The sequence below is a fragment of the Ursus americanus genome, chromosome 20 (assembly GCF_024610735.1).
Source record: "Ursus americanus isolate L20-20 chromosome 20, mUrsAme1.1.p, whole genome shotgun sequence".
NCBI lineage: Eukaryota > Metazoa > Chordata > Mammalia > Carnivora > Ursidae > Ursus > Ursus americanus.
Genome location: NC_142146.1, coordinates 2,493,466 through 2,514,922, shown reverse-complemented (window position 1 = coordinate 2,514,922; position 21,457 = coordinate 2,493,466). Strand labels below are relative to the sequence as shown.

Here is a 21,457-nt window from a genome sequence, read left to right as displayed (position 1 = left end):
TGTATCTCTAATTTCACAGTGAGGATGTACTTAAATAATAATGTTATAATTTTCAAAACCAATTAAAAATACTTTTTTTTTTTTTTAATGAAGAAAGAAGCAGCATGCTGTATTGGAGAAAATACTGGTCTTGGAGTCAGCTCAGATTTAAGCCCTTGCTCTGCATTCTTTTGAACCTCCTTGAGCCAGATTTCTTCACATTTGCAGAGAGATAATAATCACATGGTTGGTGGGGTGTTGATACATAAATGCTGCTAGAACCATGCCTAACACCCAGTAATGAAGAGAGAAAAAAAGGAGAAAACAGTAGATTTCCTGTTGAGGATATAACAAGTTAGATTACTAACATTAGCCCACCGACTACCCAAAATCAAAATCAGATTGTGAAGCATTAACTTTTAAACAATTAGGGAATTTCACATCCCTTCCAAAAATATTGAGTTATTAGGTAGTTGGGTAGACAAGTGTGAAGACAGTGTCCTGTAATTACAGAGAACATTTGAGATGAGTTTGTGTCACCCCTGAGACTAGACTGTTGCTGCTCCCATGTGAACCACTGTCACGGTATAACCTCCCCGTCCCCCTCCCCCTCTTTGTCTTAGTGCCAGAAACCATCTTTCATGGACACTTGCTCATAGAGAGCTTTTCCATCTCTTAGACTATAGAGACCAAATTATGGGCAGCGTTGAAAATATTCTGAATCCCCTCCTTGGGCTAGAATGGGTTTGGTCTCTAGTGCCAAGCTAGACAGGGAACTGATGGAGGAATTCGTGAAGGTAAAGATACTGTGGTATAGTTTTGGAGAAGGGAAGTAGTTTTCTGTTTATAGATTATTTGCCAGTAGGTAGATTTTAATCAGTAATCAAGTGTTTTTAAAAGATTTTAATTTTATTTATGTTGCATAAAAAAAGTGTTTTTAAATAAAGTGAATAATCATCTGTATTGTTTGGGGGAATTATATTCTCTAGGATTTCGAGCAGTCAAATTTACTTTGCACACCAGAGATCTGCTAAGCACAGTGTTATATATTCTCAACTCCTGCAGTTTATCTGTTGAACATATCCAAAGCTCGAACACTAATGTGCGTCCCCAGCCTCTCAAGGAGGCCAAGAGGATGCCTGACAGGCCCATCAAGTGGGACAAATCTTACTACCACTTCACTGGATTCAAGGACCCTCACGAAGACCCCGAACAAGTCTCAAGAATGGAAACTACCCTAACGTATGTAAAAGTTCTTATTTAACTAAGCTTATTTGTAGTTGATATTTAAAATGAAAGTCTAATCTTCCAGGAAAAGTAATTCTATCAATATAGTTAATCCAGTAACCATTATGAAAAAGATGTTTCAGGTTTCTTAAAGTTGCCAGAATACTTTTCCAACTGTATTTGATTTGTAGTCTTTTGATACCAGACACATGCAAGAGATTGTTTTGTTTTAAGTTTTAAAAATTCTGCTCAAGTTACCCCTGGTAAATGGAGAAAGGATATACCTAAGACTATTTAAAAAAAAAAAAAAAAAGCCTTCTTCATGTGTTAAGCATTTCCAGTTTCTCCAGGTAGCGCAGCAGTAATATCCTTTAGTGTAATAATCCATACCTGATAAAAATGCATGAAGACAACATTTGAAAATATCATCTGGGGGGTTATAAAGTAAGCTCTCAGCTATAAAATAAATTAGTCCTAGCGATGTAGTAATGTACAGCCTGGGGTCTGTGGTTAATAATACCATATGGTATATTTGGAAATTGCTGAGATAAAAGATCTTCTCAGTTTTCATCACAAGAAAAAAAATTCATAATTATGTATGGTGATGGCTGTTAACTAAACTTACTATGGTGATCATTTTGTAACATATACCCATAACAAATCATTATATTGTATACATGAAACTAATATGTCCATTATATCTAAATTTAAAAAAATATATCATCTGGAATGTATTGAGAAAGAATAATTTTTAATTATAAAAAACCATGTATGAAATATTTCTCTTTTATTTGTCCTGTTTGTAAAGTCACCATTGTTTTTTCGAGTAAGTCCTTTTTGGACCCGGTAAAGACCAGCCATCCTCTGCTCCTATGGTTGTACCTAAAGAGTCCGTGGCTCACCACAGGGTTCCCACTACTACATGTGGTAAAGTACCCTTGATTATCTACTGGCAGAGCATTCGCTTTGTGGATTACCTGTACTAACTCAGGAATCCCTGCCCTTGTTATCTAGCTAGATGCCCAATAAAGCTGCAGAGACAAGAAAGTAGCAATCTAGTACAGAAAGGGAGACATACCTGTTTGAAGGCATGTGTGTACATGTCTGTGGGGTGGTCTATCTCTGATCTGTGTGTGTAACTAGTGGGTAAATCACCTCCCTAAATATGTGGATTTTAATTGTTCAAATTCTCTTTGTAAACAAAACCAAAATGAAAATGTGACTTTGGAAATGATAATATAATGACAGACCAGAAGTAATGAAGATATAGAGGTAAAAAAAAAAAAAAAGAATAGTCATGGTAAGATAGAAATTGATGATTAAAAAAATGGTTAGAAAAACAGAAGAGATGATAGAAGGTAATTACATGCAGAGGCTATGATGGAAGTTGAGTAGATTGCTGTAGCATGAGCAGCTCCACGCCCCTTCGAGCCAGTCTCGACCTTCTCCCGAACACAGATGTTGCTCACTTTGAAAGCACTCTACTGAGGGCTTATTCAACAGTTTGTCTTACGTGAGTTTTTCGCAGTAAGGATTCCAGGAGCTTTTATCATAAAAGCCAGAATGATATCTGTGTCAATTTCTTGTTTCAGTTATTAATTTTTTAAATTTGTAATTATTTTAAAAATAATTATAAAATTGTTGAACCATTGGAGAGCTTTCAACTCATGAATCGAGTGATGCTGCCTCATAAGATTTAGGGTACCTGTAATACAGCCAAAAATTGTTAGCCACCACGGTCATTTTGGCCATATGCAGTTCAAGTTTTTATTTTTGATTCCTGTATTGTTTAATTTCATCTTATATATTTAGGTTGCAGAAGAGGACTCAGAAGGATCATGTGCTGAATTATAATGGTCACTAAGAGCATAAAAATGATAATTCTTCAAACTTACATCAAACTGATCTTTCCTTGATTTATAAATTGTATTCACCTGATCAAAATTTATTCTTGAAAACATGTTAAGCTACTTCTAATATTTCAAGATGTAATTGTTTAGAAAGATGATATAATAGCAATGTTATTAAGTGTAGACTGAAGTCGTCTCTTGTGAAATAAAACACAGAAATTGTGAAAATAAGTCAGCCAGGATTTTTTTTTTTTAATAGAAGAATTACCAGGTTATAACAGCTCCAATGTGTTTTCATAGTACGTTTGGTAATTCCTTTCCTTTTTTTTTTAAGTGGTAATTACATTTCAATCCACATTTTACATGCTATGTAATTCCGAATTTTTTAGCAAATTGTGCTTTATCTTACCTCAAAATCAGTTTAGTGTATAACCATATAAAATAGATAAAATGAAATTTTTAATGCCTCAGGAGTTTTTTCCTATACTGTAATAGAAGTTTGCCAGTCTCAAAAAAAATTAGGAAATGCCCCTCCATGGACATGTTGTAAATTTTAATATGTCCGTATTTTGGGTATATTCTCTGATTATCAAATAATATTATAACAAAATGGATTTTATTTACATAATTTGTGTTTGGAAGGAGCCAATAGGATCCATGTCTGTCTAAACAAATAATCCTATATGTAATACCTTTCCCAATGAAAAAATATGCCATTGAACTATAGCAAGACCATTGAAATGCTCTTCTGTCAAGCACTGAGATCCAGTAAATGTCAGACTTCTGTTTTTTACATTCGAACTTTGAGTTATATTTCACTTTCAGTGTTGAAGTCCTAAATCAATCTTAGTGTCCACAAAATGCCACATTGGATAACTATAACATTGGAACTATTTCTGTAGAACATTTGAAAATTTTAGTCATGATTTAACTCATATCATGCATTTATTTATTTTTCCCCTTTCTATAAGCTAAGTCAGTGTTTTTCATATAGCAAGTATAACACAACTTAGTGATTTGGGACCAGCAAAGTTGTTTTGCTTTTGCTTTCTTCTTCTTTTTTTTTTTTTTTTTAATTTTTTAAATATATGTTTTCTGTAAGTAGTGTTTCTCAAAATACTTTAATTATGTAGAAACATACATGTATGTGCATGTGTATATACTGAGTCACCGTTCAAAATTTCTTACTATGAAAAAAGTTTTCTTACTATGTATGTGTTGCAATCCAAGAAGTTTGAAAAGTTATTGGTGTAAATGCCATACTTTGTTCCATGCAGTTTGAGGCCCAGGAGTTTGAAATTTATGCCATTTTAACTATATTGCGATTTGGGTTCATGGCTCTCCTTTTCATCCTCTTAAACCCATGAAAAACAACTCCTTGGCTCAATCCCAGGACCCTGGATCATGACCTGAGCTGAAGGCAGATGTTTATTTATTTATTTTTATAATAATATTTTTTTATTATATTATGTTAGTCACCATACAGTACATCCCTGGTTTTTTATGTAAAGGCCAGTGATTCATTAGTTCCATATAACACCCAGTGCACCATGCAATATGTGCCCTCCTTACAACCCATCACCAGTCTATCCCATTCCCCCACCCCCCTCCCCTCTGAAGCCCTCAGTTTGTTTCTCAGAGTCCATAGTCTCTCATGTTTCATTCCCCCTTCTGATTACCCCCCTTTCTTTATCCCTTTCTTCCCCTACCGATCTTCCTAGTTCTTATGTTCCATAGATGAGAGAAACCATATGATAATTGTCTTTCTCTGCTTGACTTATTTCGCTTAGCATTATCTCCTCCAGTGCCGTCCATGTTGCAGCAAATGTTGAGAACTCGTTCTTTTTGATAGCTGAGTAATATTCCCTTGTATATATGGACCACATCTTCTTAATCCAGTCATCGGTTGAAGGACATCTCGGTTCCTTCCATGATTTAGCTATTGTGGACAATGCTGCTATGAACATTGGTGTGCATATGGCCCTTCTCTTTACTACGTCTCTCTCTTTGGGGTAAATACCCAGTAGTGCAATGGCTGGATCATAGGGTAGCTCAATTTTTAACTTTTTAAGGGACCTCCACACTGTTTTCCAGAGTGGCTGTACCAACTTGCATTCCCACCAACAGTGTAGGAGGGATCCCCTTTCTCCACATCCTCTCGAACAATTGTTTCTTGCCTTGTCTATTTTTGCCATTCTAACTGGCATAAGGTGGTATCTCAGTGTGGTTTTGATTTGAATTTCCTTGATGGCTAATGATTTTGAACATTTTTTCATGTGTCTGTTAGCCATTTCTATGTCTTCATTGGAAAAGTGTCTGTTCTTATCTTCTGCCATTTTATAATTTGTTTATTTGTTTCTCGCATATTGAGTTTGAGAAGTTCTTTGTAGATCTTGGATACCAGTCTTTTATCTGTAGTGTCATTTGCAAATATCTTCTCCCATTCTGTGGGCTGCCTCTTAGTTTTTTTTGACTGTTTCCTTGGCTGTGCAGAAGCTTTTTATCTTGATGAAGTCCCACAAGTTCATTTTATCTTTTGTTTCTCTTGCCTTTGGGGATGTGTCATGAAAAAGGTTGCTTTGGCCGATGTCGTAGAGGGTGCTGCCTATGTTCTCCTCAAGGATTTTGATGGATTCCTGTCTCACATCGAGGTCTTTCATCCATTTGGAGTTTATCTTTGTGTCTGGTGTGAGAGAATGGTCAAGTTTCATTCTTTTGCATGTAGCTGTCCAATTTTCCCAGTACCATTTATTGAAGAGACTGTCTTTTTCCCACCGGATGTTTTTTCCTGCTTTATCAAATATTAGTTGCCCAAAGAGCCGAGGGTCCATTTCTGGGTTCTCTATTCTGTTCCATTGGTCTATGTGTCTGTTTTTGTGCCAGTACCATGCTGTCTTTGTGATCACAGCTTTGTAGTACAGCTCGAAATCTGGCATTGTGATGCCCCCAGCTTTGTTTTTCCTTTTCAACAATTCCTTGGTGATTCGGGGACTTTTCTGGTTCCACACAAATTTAAGGGCTGTTTGTTACAGTTCTTTGAAAAATGTCATCGGTATTTTGATCGGGATAGCATTGAAAGTGTAGATTGCTCTGGGTAGCATGGACATTTTAACTATGTTAATTTTTCCGATCCATGAGCATGGAATATTTTTCCATCTTTTTGTGTCTTCTTCAATGTCTTTCAAGAGTGATTTGTAGTTTCTACAATATAGATCCTTTCCGTCTCTGGTTAAGTTAATTCCGAGATAAAGTATGATTTTTGGTGCTATTGTAAACGGAATGGATTCCCTTATTTCTCTTTCTTCAGTCTCACTGTTCGTGTATAGAAATGCAACTGATTTCTGAGCATTGATTTTGTATCCCACCACATTACTGAATTGCTCTATAAGTTCTAGTAGTTTGGGGGTGGAGTCTTTTGGGTTTTCCATATAGAGTATCATGTCATCTGCGAAGAGAGACAGTTTGACTTTGAAGCAGATGTTTAACCAACTGAGCAACTCAGGCGCCCCAGAGTTACTGAAATATTTTTACCTCAAAAGAATCATAACTCTAGGAACTAAACAAAATGTCTTCAATTTGCATCTAACTTTAGACCCTGTACATGATATTCATGTATTCATTTTTATATACCACTTTGCTTTGGCTTCATTTCAATATCAGCTTTTTTTTTTCTCTCTCTCTCTGCCTGCATCTTATAACAATACATGTACTAGAGGCGCCTGGGTGGCTCAGTCAGTGAAATGTCTGCCTTCAGCTGAGGTCATGATCCTGGGGTCCTGGGATCAAGTACCACATTGGGCTCCCTGCTCAGCAGGGAGCCTTCTTCTCCCTCTCCTCCTCCCCCCACTCCTGCTCGCTCTCTCTCTCAAATAAATAAATAAAATCTTTTTAAAAATGATCTTAAAAAATACATGTACTATATTTATCATTGTAAGTATAATGAAATCATTTTTTAAACCAAGGCAAGATCTAGCAAACAAAGTAACCACTATGAAATAACCACTTCGTACCTTAATATGGTTATAATCAAAAAGAAAATAGCAAGTATTGGGAAGGATGTGGGAAAAAACATGTCTACATAAAAATTTGCTCATAGCAGCATTATTCATAATAGCCAAAAATTTTCCATCAACTAATGAATGGATAAACAAAATGTGGTATATTCATATGATGGAATAGTATTTGGCCATAGAACAAATGAAGTACTCATACATGCTACAGCATGGATGAACTTTGAGAAGATTATGCTAAAAGAAAGAAACAGTCACAATGGACCATATCTTGCCTCAGTCCATCTATGTGAAATGTACAGAATTGGCAAATTTGTGAGACAGGAAGTAGATTAGTGGTTGCTAAGAGCTGGAGGGGAGTTCTGAAGTAACTGCTAAAGGGTATGGGATTTCCTAGGATGAATGGTGATGCAAGTGTCCTGAAATTGATTGTGCTGGTGATTGCACAACACTGAGAGCATACTAACAATAGATGACTTGTGTGGTATATGTATTACATTTAAGTAAAGCTTTTATTTTTATTTATTTATATATTTTTAATTTAAATTCTGGTTAACATACAGTGTAATTTTAGTTTCAGGTGTAGAATTTAGTGATTCAGCACTTCTTGCAACACCCAGTGCTCATCACAAGTGTGCCCTCCTTAATCCCCATCACCTGTTTACCCATCCCCTCGCCCACCTCCTCTCTGGTAACCATCATAGTTAGGAGTCTGTTTCTTGGTTTTCATCTCTCTTTTTCCCCCTACAGTCATTGTTTGTTTCTTAAATTCCACATATGGATAATATCGTGTGGTATTTGTCTTTCTTTGACTGACTTATTTCACTTAGCATAATACTCTCTAGCTCCATCCATACTGTTGCAAATGGCAAGATTTCATTCTTCTTTTGTGGCTGAATAATATTCTGTTGTGTATATAATGTATATACCACATCTTCTTTATCCATTCATCAGTTTATGGGCATTTGGGCTCTTCCCATAATTTCACTATCGTTGATAATTCTGCTATAAACATCAGAGCGCGTGTATCCCTTTGAATCAGTATTTTTGTATTCTTTAGGTAAATACCCACTAGTGCAATTGCTGGATCATAGGGTAGTTCTATTTTTAACTTTTTGCGGAACCTCCACACTATTTTCCAGAGTGGCTGCACCAGGTGCATTCCCACCAATGGTACAGAAGTGTTCCCCTTTCTCTTCATCCTCGCCAACACCTGTTATTTCTTGTGTTATTAGATATCTTTATCTATGTAGATGTAGTAAATGCTGTGTTTAGAAGCTTCATTTTTATCTCGCTGTGGAGAAACAAAACACAACAATTGTTAAATTAGACCAGTTGATTTTTATACACTAAATGTAAGCATTCCAAAAATCAAGTCATGAGTGTATAATCATAAGATTATATTTTGGTCTACATTTTAAGACATTTTTTCTCCAAACCAAACATGATATGCTGTTTGATAATTTATTTGTCTGCAAATCATGCTTTCTCTTATATGGTTTAAAGTAAATTGAATAACATATATTAATAAATGAGGAAAATGTAGAAAAATTATAATGCAATAGCTAATAGTGATGTAAAGTAAGATATTTTTATTTATTTTCTTATTTATCCCATTATGCAGAGATGGCAACATTTTTACCAATACCCTTAAAAAGGGAGTAGGAAGAATTATTAATTACTATACAAAGTTAGTGAATTAAAGATGTTGAATACTTTTACTTAGAGGATAAGGTCCCAAATCCTTCTCCTGATATGCAAAACCCTTCATAGTCTGACTTGCCACCTGCCCCGACCCTGCCTTCCCACTCTCATCTCATACTTCCCTCCCTCTAGGCATGATATGGTCTAGGCATATTTTCACCTTACGGTTCCTCTGCACTAGCATGATTGGCATGCCCTTCCTCTCACTAATCTGCCTGGAAACATCTGATGTATCTCTCAGGTTCTCATAGACGCTCATATATACTATTCTTAAAAAAAAAAAAAAAAAAGATTTTAGTGCACTTGAGTGGCTCAGTTGGTTAAGCTTCTGCCTTTGGCTCAGGTCGTGATCCCAGGGTCTGGAGATCAAGTCCCATATCAGGCTCCTTGCTTGGCAGGGAGTCTGCTTCTCCCTCTGCCTGCCACTCCCCCTGCTTATGCTCGCTCTCTCTCGCTCTCTCTCTCTCTCTGCCAAATAAATAAATAAAATCTTTTTAGGGAGCCCGAAGCGGGACTCGATCTCAGGACTCTGGGATCATGACCTGAGCCGAAGGCAGACACTTAACCAACTGAGCCACACAGGCGCCCCAGAATATATCCTAATTTCCTATCTCTATATTCCTTAGTAGATGTGTCTCCCTTTGCACAGCAATTTTATCTTCTTATATCTCAACACAACACAGTACCAAGCATTTCAAATAAATCTTTGATTTATTTTTATTTACCATACAAGATTTTTACCATAAAGATTTTTTGGTTTCAAGATTATCAACTTGATAATTTTTTTTAAAAGTCTATTCTGCCAGAATAAGTCATATTCTAGTTATGATGACTTCCTTTGTATATATAAAAAATTAAATTTTAATTATGCTAAACCTGTTGCTTGATTTCTAGAGATGGGATAAAAGTTTAAAATTCAAGATACTTCAAAACCTCTCCCTTATGCGTATTACAATTTTCTGTGGGCCGTACTAGATTTTCACTCACACACAGCCGTCAGGTACACGTGGAGTGTAGAACTACCACTTCTACCAGAGCACATGCATAAATAATGTTACAGTATAACTAATCAGGTGAAAAAGTCAGACTCAAAAGACACATCTAATGATGCTGGTGACATTTAAAGGGCAGTGAATATGTCTAATGAAGGAACTTGCAAAGATTACTTTGTGGGTTCTAGCTGGGTAGATTCCAACTTCTTCCTTTAGTTTAATCTTGGTCACTAGTGCCCTGAGCTCTCAGTGCTTACTCCCCCATATCTCTACCAAGTCCCTCCAGTGGCCAGACCTTACCAGCCCTGTCTGTGTTACCACAGAGTCTCCCAAAACACCTGTCCTTCCGGGTCAGTCTGTGTACTCCCCTGGTGTGCACTGCTACCCGACTGCGTGCCCAGCTGAAGCCAGCTCTGCTACTTCAGGCTATACTCAACTCCCCACCTCCTGTTTTGCTTATAATTTGGTAAAGGTCTGGTTGGAAACTCAGTTTAACACCGGGGCTGCTTTACTGTGGTGCCTATGTCTTTTAGTACTAGAAAGGTTTGCACAGTCAGTACTGAAAGTGTATATCTCTGTTTTTTTCTCTCTAGATCCTGGTTAGATAACAATGGGAAAAGTGCAGTTAAAAAACTGAAGAACAGTTTGCCACTTAGAAAAGAACTAGATCGTTTAAAAGATGATCTGTCCCATCAGCTGCAGCTCTCAGACATCAGGTAACAGACAGAACCTAATTAGAGACTAAAATAAGCATGTATTATCGACTGGTCAAGCTTTCCAGCAGTTAAATATTTGCATCTTTAACTTTAATTATTCTGATAACTATAAACAGCCTTCAGTTATCTTTTTCTGAAAGTAGCTAAATGTTCATTTGTGTAAGAAAACATCAATTTCTTGTTTAAAATAGTGAAGTAAGGTTTAGATACTGACATTTTTAGCATAAGAGTTTAATTTTTTAAGGTAATGTTTATAAGAAAAATATCCTTTTCCATATGCACATATTATATAAAAAGTAATTATTCCTCCATCCTGTGAGATCAGTATTCAAGTTTAAAATGAGGAAGGGAGACAGAAAATGGGTGTTGTATTCTTGTGTCTGTATTTTATAGCATGACTTTTTAAAGTTTTCCTTAACCTGGAAATCACAGTTACATAAAGATAACAGCATTAATTATAAAAACAGATTTAACAGCTGTTAAAGCAGTAAGGAAGGGAAAAGGGGGGCCTGGTATGATTCCAGGGGCGGGAGGAACCCCCTGTTACAAAAACCGAGAAACTGTTGCCCAGTCTTGTGCTTGAACATTTCTGTTACTGTTTATTGTAACCTCTTTTTTTGTTTTCAGTCTTCAGTATCAGGATTTTTTTTCTTCTTTTGAACTAAATGACTATTTGGGTATCATAATAGCACCTTTTTCTTGTGCGTATGGAGTTCTGATAATACTTATATGTTTTGTTCTTGTATATTCAAATCATAGTGGTTTTGGGGTTTTTTTCAAACATAGTTTTATAAGATAATTCAGATTTCAAGGGAAGCGTGTAGACTTGGGGTATGTGGGATGTTTGGATTTGTGCTGATGGCTGCTCTTTTATCATCACTTCAGTATTTTGAGGCCCTGCTTTGATTACAGGGGTTCTTCCAATTCCACAGTCTAGTAGCATGGACTTCTCTAGCTAATACTCAAATAACAAGATCCTTTTTAAAACTCTGTAAAATAAATGTATGAACATAAAAGTACCTTTTTCTAGTGTCAATTCTAAATGAACTATCAAAGAGACTGGAATTAGAAAAACAAAAGGATTTTTTTAAGGATTTCTTAAACATAAAAAGAAACAAACATTATATTACAATATGGTGTAGAAATCTCTCAGCTTTGATTTTTGCCATGGTAAATATCAATAAATATAAAACACATAGACAGAAACTCTTTGGGTTCTCCACTTTTAAGAGTGCAAAAGCTTTCTGAGACCAAAACATCTGAGGACCATGGGTATGATGGCTTTCCACTATTGGAAAATCAGCCAAGCCTCCAAAAGATGGAAATATTTTGACCAATGACATTGTTTCTAACTCTAAGCCGCCTGTGTGAAAGACCATTTATTAATAAGAACTGTATTTAGTAGCTTTATCACAGTGTTAATTCTTTGAAATTATATGTGTTTCAACCGTGGGTTAAAGGAAAAGTTTTGAAAATCCACTTTATCAGAAATGACATTCATCAGAATTGGTGATAGGACAAAGAAGGAACCTAAGTTTTTTGAGAGCTTGTTTTGAGTGCCTTACTCCTTCACAAATGTTGTCCCCTTTGATTTATGCTACCTGTGCTGGAGGACGTGATCCCACTTTGTATGTATGAAATGGAAACATTAGGAAGGCTAGAAGCAACTTGTTCAAGGTCACAGAGCCAATAAATCACAGAATTGGAATTCAAAGGGGGATTGATGCTTCTAAAGATAAGTACTCTTTACATTTGGACACCAGTACCTCTGTGACACCGTGCGGATATCAGGTTCCATTTTGTCACAAAGATTCAGTGTTCATTTATAACATAAGTAGACTACATGTCATAACAAATCACTTTCTCTATAATAAGATAAAAATAATCCGATCTAGAACTGGAGTTCCTAATTAGAACTTAAATCTAAAACAAAATCGTCATCATTGGATGATGTGGAGATGAAAAAGGTTTTTTTAAGTGTTCCCTATTTCATTCCCTTATTTTAAAATAGAAACAGCATTGTGTATTTGCTTGTTTTAAATGTTTGGATATCTGAACATAGTAGTAATATTTTTACCCTCTGGCAAACCATTCATTTTCTATTTGGTTGCTTAAAAAAAATGAGCTAGTTGGAAAACATATGCCTACTTGAGAAAGAAACTCACTGGCTTTCACAGGAATCAAGCCGCCGGGAGGGGGGGGGAGGGGGGGGAGTGCAGGCCTCGTCCCTCAGGGACGCCTGCTGTTAACGCTTCTGTGTGCTCTGTCGTTCTAGGTGGCAGAGGAGCTGGGGCGTCGCCCATCGCTGTAGCCAGCTTCAGAGTTTAGGCCGCTTAGCACAGCAGAACTTGGAAACACTTAAAAATGCGAAAGGTAAACAATTTCCATTTTCTTTTAAAATATCACTCAAGTGCTATACACATCTGTAGACTGTGGAGGAAAACTAAGTGTTAAAAGACCTTACAGATATCACTTTATCACAGCTGAATTTTTAAATCTGTTCCTTTGAATAAAATGACGACATGAAATTAGCCTTTAAGGGGCGCCTGGGTGACTCAGTCCGTTAAGCGAGGGACTTGATTTCAGCTCAGCTCATGATCTCATGGTCCTGAGATGGAGCCTGGCGGCAAGCTGCCCGCTCAGCAGGGAGTCTGCTTGAGATTTTCTTCCTCCCCCTCTGTCCCTCCCTCCCTCACATGCGCAGCCTTGTGCCTTCTTTCTCTCCCACTCTCTAAAATATATCTTTTTATTAAAACCTTTTTTTTAATTAGCCTTGGGCACCTGTGTGGCTCAGTTGGCTAAGCGACCGCCTCTGGCTCAGGTCATGATCCCAGGGTCCTGGGATCGAGTCCCACATCAGGCTCCCCCTGCTCTGCGGGGAGCCTGCTTCTCCCTCTTCCTCTGCCTGCCACTCTCCCTGGTTGTGCTCTCTCTGTCAAATAAATAAATCTTTAAAAATAAAATAACATAACATAAAATAAAATGAAAAATTAGCCTTTAAGCTTCTACTGAATTTAATCCTGAATTTGTATACTAAATTTAAGTAATTATTTGCACAATGCTAAAAACATGAAGCATCTCTGGACAGTGACCAAAGGGTTTGTGTTTTATCATCAGGATGTACAATAGTATTTACGGACCGGTCCGGGATGAGTGCAGTGGGCCATGTGATGCTGGGAACAATGGACGTCCATCATCACTGGACAAAAGTAAGGAGAAGTTTCAAAGCAAAAAAATCTCTGATTTGTCATAGACCTACTTTTGTTTCAAACTATGCTATTATGTCAGTGAACTAAAAAAACTCAAATCATAGTTTCAGCTATTTTCAAAATAGATGTTTATTATCATGTAGTTAAAACACTTAGAGGCCTGATTTTTAAGTCAGTTTTTATTTGGAAATTTTATAGTCTTTTTTTTAAATATTTTTTATTGTATTATGTCAGTCACCATACAGTACATCCCTGGTTTCTGATGTAAGGCTCCATGATTCCTTACTTGCGTGTAACACCCAAGGAGGGCACGTATTGCATGGTGCACTGGGTGTTATATGGAAATTTTATAGTCTTTTCTGAAGCATAGCCTAAAAGGCCTGCAATCTGTTGTTTTGGTTTTAACAGATTTACTGTTATAATTGACGTATAATAAACTGCATATAGTGTGTATAATTCGATGAGATTTAGCATGTGTAAATACCCATGAAGCCATTAACACAATCCAGACGGGATGTATAATCACCCACAAAAGCATGCTCATGTCCCTTTGTGAACTCTCTCCTCCATCCACCTGCATTCCACCCAAGCAACCAGTGGCCTGCTCTCTGTCACTATAAATCAGTTTATATTACTGTTTCACATAAGTGGAATCACAAAGCATATACTTCTTTGGGGGGGGGGGTTCTGTTTTCTTTCATTTGACATAATTATTTTCAGATTCATCCATGCTGTTGCATGTATACAGAATTTATTCCTTTTTATTTCCATGTAGTATTCCATCATATAAATATACTAGTTTGTTTACCCATTTACCTATTGGTGGGTATTGAGTTATGTCGGTTTTGGTGATGGGAAATAAAGCTGTTAGAAACATTATGTCCACAGGCACATATATTTCCTTTTCTCCTAAAAGTGTAATAGTTGGATCATATGTTAGGGTATTTTACCTTTTGAAAAACTGCTAATGCGATGGTGGTCTTTTTAATTTTAGCCATTCTAATAGGTGTGTGTGCTATCTCGTGGATTTAATTTGCATTTCCATAATGACAGATGATGGAGAGGATCTTTTTATGGGCTTATTTGCTGTCCACGTACTTTCTTTTGTGAAGTGTCTATTGAAATCAGATATTCCATAGAAGACATTTGCAAACCATATCTGACAAAGTCTGTGTACCCCGTGTATAAAGAACTCTCAGGGGCACCTGGGTGGCTCAGTCGTTAAGCATCTGCCTTCGGCTCAGGTCATGATCCTGGGGTCCTGGGATCGAACCCACATCAGGCTGCTCCACTGGGAGCCTGCTTCTTCCTCTCCCACTCCCCCTGCTTGTGTTCCCTCTCTTGCTGCTTCTCTCTCTGTCAAATAAATAAATAAAATCTTAAAAAAAAAAAAAAAAAAGGAGCTCTCAAAACTCAATAGTCAAAACAATCCAAAAAGAAAAAAGACATGAACAGCTACGTCACAGAAGACCTACAGATGACAAATATTTTTGAATGGCTAAAATGAAAAGTAGTGACATCACCAAATTCTGGCAAGAGTGCACAAACACCGGGTCACTCATCCATCACTGGGGTCTATGTAGAATGGTACAGGGACTCTGGAAAAGATCACACAAAAACCTGTGTACGAATGTGCACAATAGCCAACAACTAGAACAACTCTAGTGTCCTTCAGGGTGTGAATGGGTAAACTGTGGCACACCCGTACTGCAGAACATGACCCAACAGGACGAGGGATAACTACACACACCAGCAATAGCCTGGGTGGATCTCAAGGGCGTTGTGGTGAGTTAAAAAGTCCGTATCAAAAGATTACATACTGTGTGATTCCACTTATGTAACATTCTTAAAATAACAAAATGGTGGAAAGAACAGATTAGTGGTTGCCAGGGGTGGGGGAGTTGGGAGTTCTCTCCCCGCGGTCTGTGGGGGATCACTGGGCGCACAGGATCCCTGTGGTGGAACTGTCCTGTGTCATGTGGTCATGGGATGTGAATCTACACACGGGATAAAACTGCATACAGTTAAATACATATACACATACACACAACTGAATGTAAGTAGAACTGATGAAGTGTGAATCAGCTCAGTGGGCAGTATCAATGTCAGTTTCCCAGTCGTGATGTTATACTGTAGTTTTGCAAGATGTTACCATTGGGGAAAGGGTGAAAGATATATGAATCTACAATTATCTGAAAATAATAAGTTTTTTAAAGGTGGTTACCATTTATACATAGACAAATCATTAAGAGAAAAATGGAGAAAGTGGGTAGGGGAATGATTTTCAGATTGTTAGAAGCCTATTACAAGTAGCTTGTAGAATTTGCATACTGCTATTGCTTTTATTAGAGCAGAGGTTTTGATGCCTTCCCATTCCTCTGTACGTGTACGTCCCCAGCTCTCTACGTACAGTCTGAGTCCTCAGCACAGCACACCAGGGCCTTCCCAGTACAGCCGTACCGACTCCAGGGCTTGGAGTGTGCTGCCCCTTTTCAGGCTTCCATCTCTCTTCCCCTGACACACCTCCATGTGTATCTAACTCTTGCAAAATCCTGTCTGTCTTTTCAGACTGGTCACATTAGACTTCCTTAGAAACCTTTACTGGAGCGTCTTCTCTATATCCACTCATGTGGACGTGGCACTTACACAAAGAATCCTGATTCTTGTTTTGTTTACTTGCACCCCGACTGAAAAGCAGGGCCCAACTCTTCTAATCTGTACACTACAGAGGCCCAATTTTGTGCTTAATTACATGGTAGGTGCTCAGTGATGTTTATTGCATGGAATTGAGTTTTGTCAAATTAAAGTAAATTCTGAAGAAGTAGACTTGGTGCTGAAATCCATGTAATTGATTTCTCAAACCCTTCTTTATTAGACCATGTAATCATTCCAAACTAATTTGAGATTTTAATGTTAGTACTTAGGATTTATTTTCATTTGGAACCTATTTTTTTCTACAATCTCTTTAGTCCTATCTAAAAATCCCTAAGATTTATAGTGGTTTGTTTTGAATATTAATATTTCCAGCATTACATTGTCTTTCTCTTTCACTTGCTAGAACTTTCCTTCTAGGAAAACAATTCTCTTGTTAAAATTTCTCAATCCCATTTATTGGAATCCTAAAATTGAGCTAGTACAGTAACATCAACCTAAATATTTCTTTCATTTTTTTTTAAATACTGTAGCTTTTTGAAAGATTACCAAGTTATTTTGACCTTCAGAGGAGGCTGATGCTTTTAGAAGACCAAATAAGCTACCTTCTCGGAGGCATACAAGTGGTTTATATCGAGGAGTTGCAACCAGTATTGACGCTTGAAGAATATTACTCTCTTCTTGATGTGTTCCATAATAGACTGTTGAAAAACAGAGTACCCTTTCACCCTCGAAGTCTGCGTGGTTTGCAGATGATCCTTAACAGGTAAATATCTAAGATGAGAATGACTTTTATTCTTTCACTTGATGTGTTGTGTGTGTAAGTGGATTAAATTGTTTTGTGTTTTTCTTAGGAACTAAAGAAAAGAATATCACTTGTTACCAACACTCTTTTACACATTAGAAAAGCCAACTCGAAGGGATTGAAGGATTGACTGTCTAGAACACTGTTGAAATACACTGCCACTTACAGGGCAAAGTCAAACCTATGGAAAACTTTCTAGGATTAAACTAATGTTGAATCAATCACCCACATTTTTTGTGCACATACTGTTTTCACAGCCTGTGCTTGGTGCTAAATGCACGCCTCAGCTCACACCTCCCCGTGAGGTGGGCTACAGCCTCCATCTTACAGATGAAGGTGGCCACGGGGTGAGGAAGTATGTGGTTCTCCTGAAAGTGTGTCTCTTTGGGGAACAGCAAAACTTAAAGCATAATTTTGCTATACTTTTTAAAGTGGATTTTCTTGATGAATTCCTTCATCACTCATCAGTCTACTGAAATATTTTCTTTGGGGGTGGAGTGCGGAATGAGGGATGAGTGATTTTTCCTTTCACATGTGTTTTGGTACAGTGACAGATATGCCCCAAGCTTGCACGAACTCGGGCACTTTAACATCCCAAGCCTCTGTGACCCAGCAAACCTCCACTGGTTTATCCTCACCAAAGCCCAGCAGGCGAGAGACAACATGAAAAGAAAAGAAGAGTAAGTGCCATGAGCCCTTTGTAATGTCCTACCAGTCAGTCTGTCTGTCAAAATCCAGGTATTCAGAATTCATAAAGATGGGACATAAAAACTGCATGAAACTTAAGAAATGGACTGGTTTGTACATATTCCATGGCCCCCGGTCTGCCAGGAATTGCATGTGGTATTTCTGATTGTAACAGCCTCAGTGACATTACCGCCATGTGCCTCCATTTGAGAAGCAAGACTTGTTAGTATAAAAGTCAGTTCAGGAGCAGAACAAAAGATAAGAATATCAGAAAGAAATTCTCTAGATGGAAAAAGGTAGCAACAAGGAAAAATTCAGTTACTGCTTGAATAACAGGAGTCTTGATGGCTTAAAACTTTGAGAACTACTGATTTTAAGTAAATGAGAAGAAGTTTTAAAGTAAAAAATTGTTGCAGTTCGTAAGCAGTCCTGTCTCTATGTTGTTTGTATCTTTGAAGTACTCATACCCAAGAGTTACCTGATTCGTGGGTACTGGATACTGCTCAATAATGTTTTATGTGTCTCCTATGAAGAAAGGAGGATATTACATTCAAGAGGTTTTTCTAAGGATGTTGGCAAAGGAGGTTTGGATACTGGGAATGTATTCACTCGTTTATTCATTTAGTGGTCTTTTGACATGACTGTTGTGTGCCCGAGGCTGTGACAGGTGCCACTGAGAGAACGATGGGGCCAGGTCCCTGCCTTCCTGGACTGCGTTTCTAGTGGGAGTTGCGGGTTCTGCACAGGTCAGTGGTGGCTGGGCCAGAGAGGGGCTGAGTGAGAAGCACCAAGGCTAGTGCTCCCAGAGGGCCACAGGGGCGCTGAAGGGAACACAGTGGCCCAGAGGACGTGGCTGCACTGAGGAGGACAGAGACCAGAACCAGGAAGGTAGAGGGTCTGAGGTAACCGTTCAGCAGTGTGCCGGAGAGCTGTCAGTTCTGCATTTCTCCTGTCTTGCCCCCCATTCATCCCTCCATCCCCACCGGTTGCTTCTCTGAAAGAAAGGGTAGCAATGGAGGAGCCATAAAAGACACGAGATAACAGGATCGTTTTGTGTATAAAATAAGTGAAGGAGCTACATCTCTTTGTTTTGCTTGTGGACTTGGTGACCGCTCTGTTGGCCAGATCTGATGGCACGAATGTCCCATTTCTTGACTGGCTGGTAAGCCTTCGTGTTTGTGATGTGATTTCTCTCTGTTGTAAGTCAGCTCTAACCCTGGGGAGCAGCTCTGGCCCATGTGTCACTGTGAGGGCCGATGATTTTGTTGGCTACCCTGTAGTTGCTGCTTCTGTTTTTTTCAATGGCCATTTTGTAGCTTTGGTGTATTTCTGCTAGATTTTGAGGAAGTAAAATAAAAAGAAATGAGATTCACATAGGTTAGTTTTTGAAAGTTCCATGCTACCAGTCAGGTCAATACAGTGACTCATCAGAGCAGCCAGAGTGAGTCACCCTGTGAGAAGTCCCGTCAGGGCCTGTCACTCCCGCTGAGCTGGCCTACAGGCTAGGGTCCCCTTGACTTTCCCCTCACTCATTTTGCTCCAGCTGGATGGCCCTTTTATCTTCCTCCAGCACCCTGGAGCGGCTCTTCCTGGTGTCGTCCTGGTTTGCCCTTCACCTCTCTCAGGTCTCAGCGCATGTCTGCCCTCTCAGTGATGTCTTCTGTGATCACAGCCGCAACCAGTGCCCTTGCCTGTGGCTCCCCTCCACTGCCACTGGTCTGCCTTGCTCCCTTGCACTCAACACCACTGGTCTCTGACAAGCTGTTTTCCTCACTCATTTATTGCCTAACCCCCCCAGACAGAATGTAAGCATCATGAGGACAGAGACTTTTGTCTCTTCTGTTCCCTCCCATCCCAGGATCAGTGCAGGGCACACAGGCAGCCTTCAGAAAGCATCCATTGGCTGAATTCATTAACGTGCATGTTTCCTGAGCCCCTTTCTGGCTCTGGCTCTGGCTCTGGCGCCCTTGTCCCTGTTTCATTCCCCATGGAGAGGAAGCCACTTTGTTGCTGGTCCCAATATACCTTCCCTCTAACTCATTGCCTTCATCCCTCTGCAGACCTCTGACTCTGGGCCCAGAGTTTTTCCTCCCCTTTGCCTTCTCCTTCCCTTCACTCTGTTCTCCCCACACTATTAAGGTTGCCTTCATTGTAATCATTAGGGGGTGGTTAAGACTACTGGCTTTCCGCAGATGAAGTGTGTTCTTAGACTGTGGTTTTCACTTTTTAGCTGCATATCTCTATAAAGTGGATTCTCAAGTGGAAGCCCAATTTATAAAAGAGATAAAAGCTTTCAGGTGAGGGGAAGGGAACTAGAAGCCACTCATACCCATGGGGTTCCTCTGAGTACCTCTGCAGGACCCTTGGCTTGGTGGATGGTTTAAAACCAGTATTCTAAGCTAATATCTGGGTCCCAAGTAGACTCGCCAAAGACTGCATGACTTCTTAGCATGTCGAAGAGGTTACTGCCTATGTTTGATGGATTCCTGTCTTACATCGAGGTCTTTCATCCATTTAGAGTTTATCTTTGTGTATGGTGTGAGAGAGTGGTCAAGTTTCATTCTTTTGCATGTAGCTGTCCAATTTTCCCAGCACCATTTGTTGAAGAGACTGTCTTTTTTCCATTGGATGTTTTTTCCTGCTTTGTCAAAGATTAGTTGCCCAAAAAGCCGAGGGTCCATTTCTGGATTCTCTGTTCTGTTCCATTGGTCTATGTGTCTGTTTTTGTGCCAGTACCATGCTGTCTTTGTGATCACAGCTTTGTAGTACAGCTCGAAATCCGGCATTGTGATGCCCCTAGCTTTGTTTTTCCTTTTCAACAGTTCCTTGGTGATTTGGGGTCTTTTCTGATTCCATACAAATTTTAGGATTGTTTGTTCCAGCTCTTTGAAAAATGCCTTTGGTATTTTGGTGGGGATGGCGTCGAAAGAAATAGATTGCTCTGGGTAGCATAGACATTTTAACAATGTTTATTCTTCCAATCCCTGAGCATGGAATGTTTTTCCATCTTTTTGGGTCTTTTTTTCTTTCATAAGTGTTCTGTAGTTTCTAGAGTATAGATCCTTTACCTCTTTGGTTAGGTTTATTCCAAGGTAGCTTATGCTTTTTGGTGCTATTGTAAATGGAATTGATTCCCCAATTTCTCTTTTTACACTTACATTGTTAGTGTAGAGAAAAGCAGCTGATTTCTGTGCATTGATTTTGTATCCCGCCACATTACTGAATTGCTGTATGAGTTCTGGTAATTTGGGGGTGGAGTCTTTTGGGTTTTCCACATAAAATATCATGTCATCTGCGAAGAGAGATTCTTCTTTGCCAGTTTGAATGCCTTTTATTTCTTCTTGTCTGATTGCTGAAGCTAGGACTTCTAATAACTCTGTTGAACAATAATGGCGAGAGTGGGCATCCCTGTCGTGTTCCTGATCTTAAGGAATATCATTGAGAATGATATTCACTGTGGGCTTTTCATAGATAGTGTTTATGAATTTGAGGAATGTTCCCTCTGTCCCTACACTCTGAAGAGTTTCAATCAGGAAAGGGTGTTGTACTTTGTGAGATGGTTTTTCTGCATCAATTGAGAGGATCACATGGTTTTTGTCTCTTCTCTTATTAATGTGTTATATCAC

At 38.6% G+C, this 21,457-nt stretch overlaps 1 protein-coding gene across 18 annotated transcripts in view; it reads left to right on the top strand.

Moving 5' to 3' along the window:
- Nucleotides 1–21,457, top strand: part of TCAIM (T cell activation inhibitor, mitochondrial) — a 70,155-nt gene that overhangs the window by 37,649 nt on the left and 11,049 nt on the right. For 17 of the 18 annotated variants that reach the window (XM_045798368.2, XM_087870025.1, XM_045798378.2 and 14 more), the window contains 6 exons: nucleotides 969–1,221; nucleotides 10,356–10,478; nucleotides 12,754–12,851; nucleotides 13,596–13,687; nucleotides 16,873–17,105; nucleotides 17,693–17,824. In XM_045798368.2, the coding sequence (XP_045654324.1) occupies nucleotides 969–1,221; nucleotides 10,356–10,478; nucleotides 12,754–12,851; nucleotides 13,596–13,687; nucleotides 16,873–17,105; nucleotides 17,693–17,824 (931 nt within the window). The remainder of the gene's footprint in view (nucleotides 1–968; nucleotides 1,222–10,355; nucleotides 10,479–12,753; nucleotides 12,852–13,595; nucleotides 13,688–16,872; nucleotides 17,106–17,692; nucleotides 17,825–21,457) is intronic. The other variant, XM_045798369.2, reaches the window with a different exon arrangement.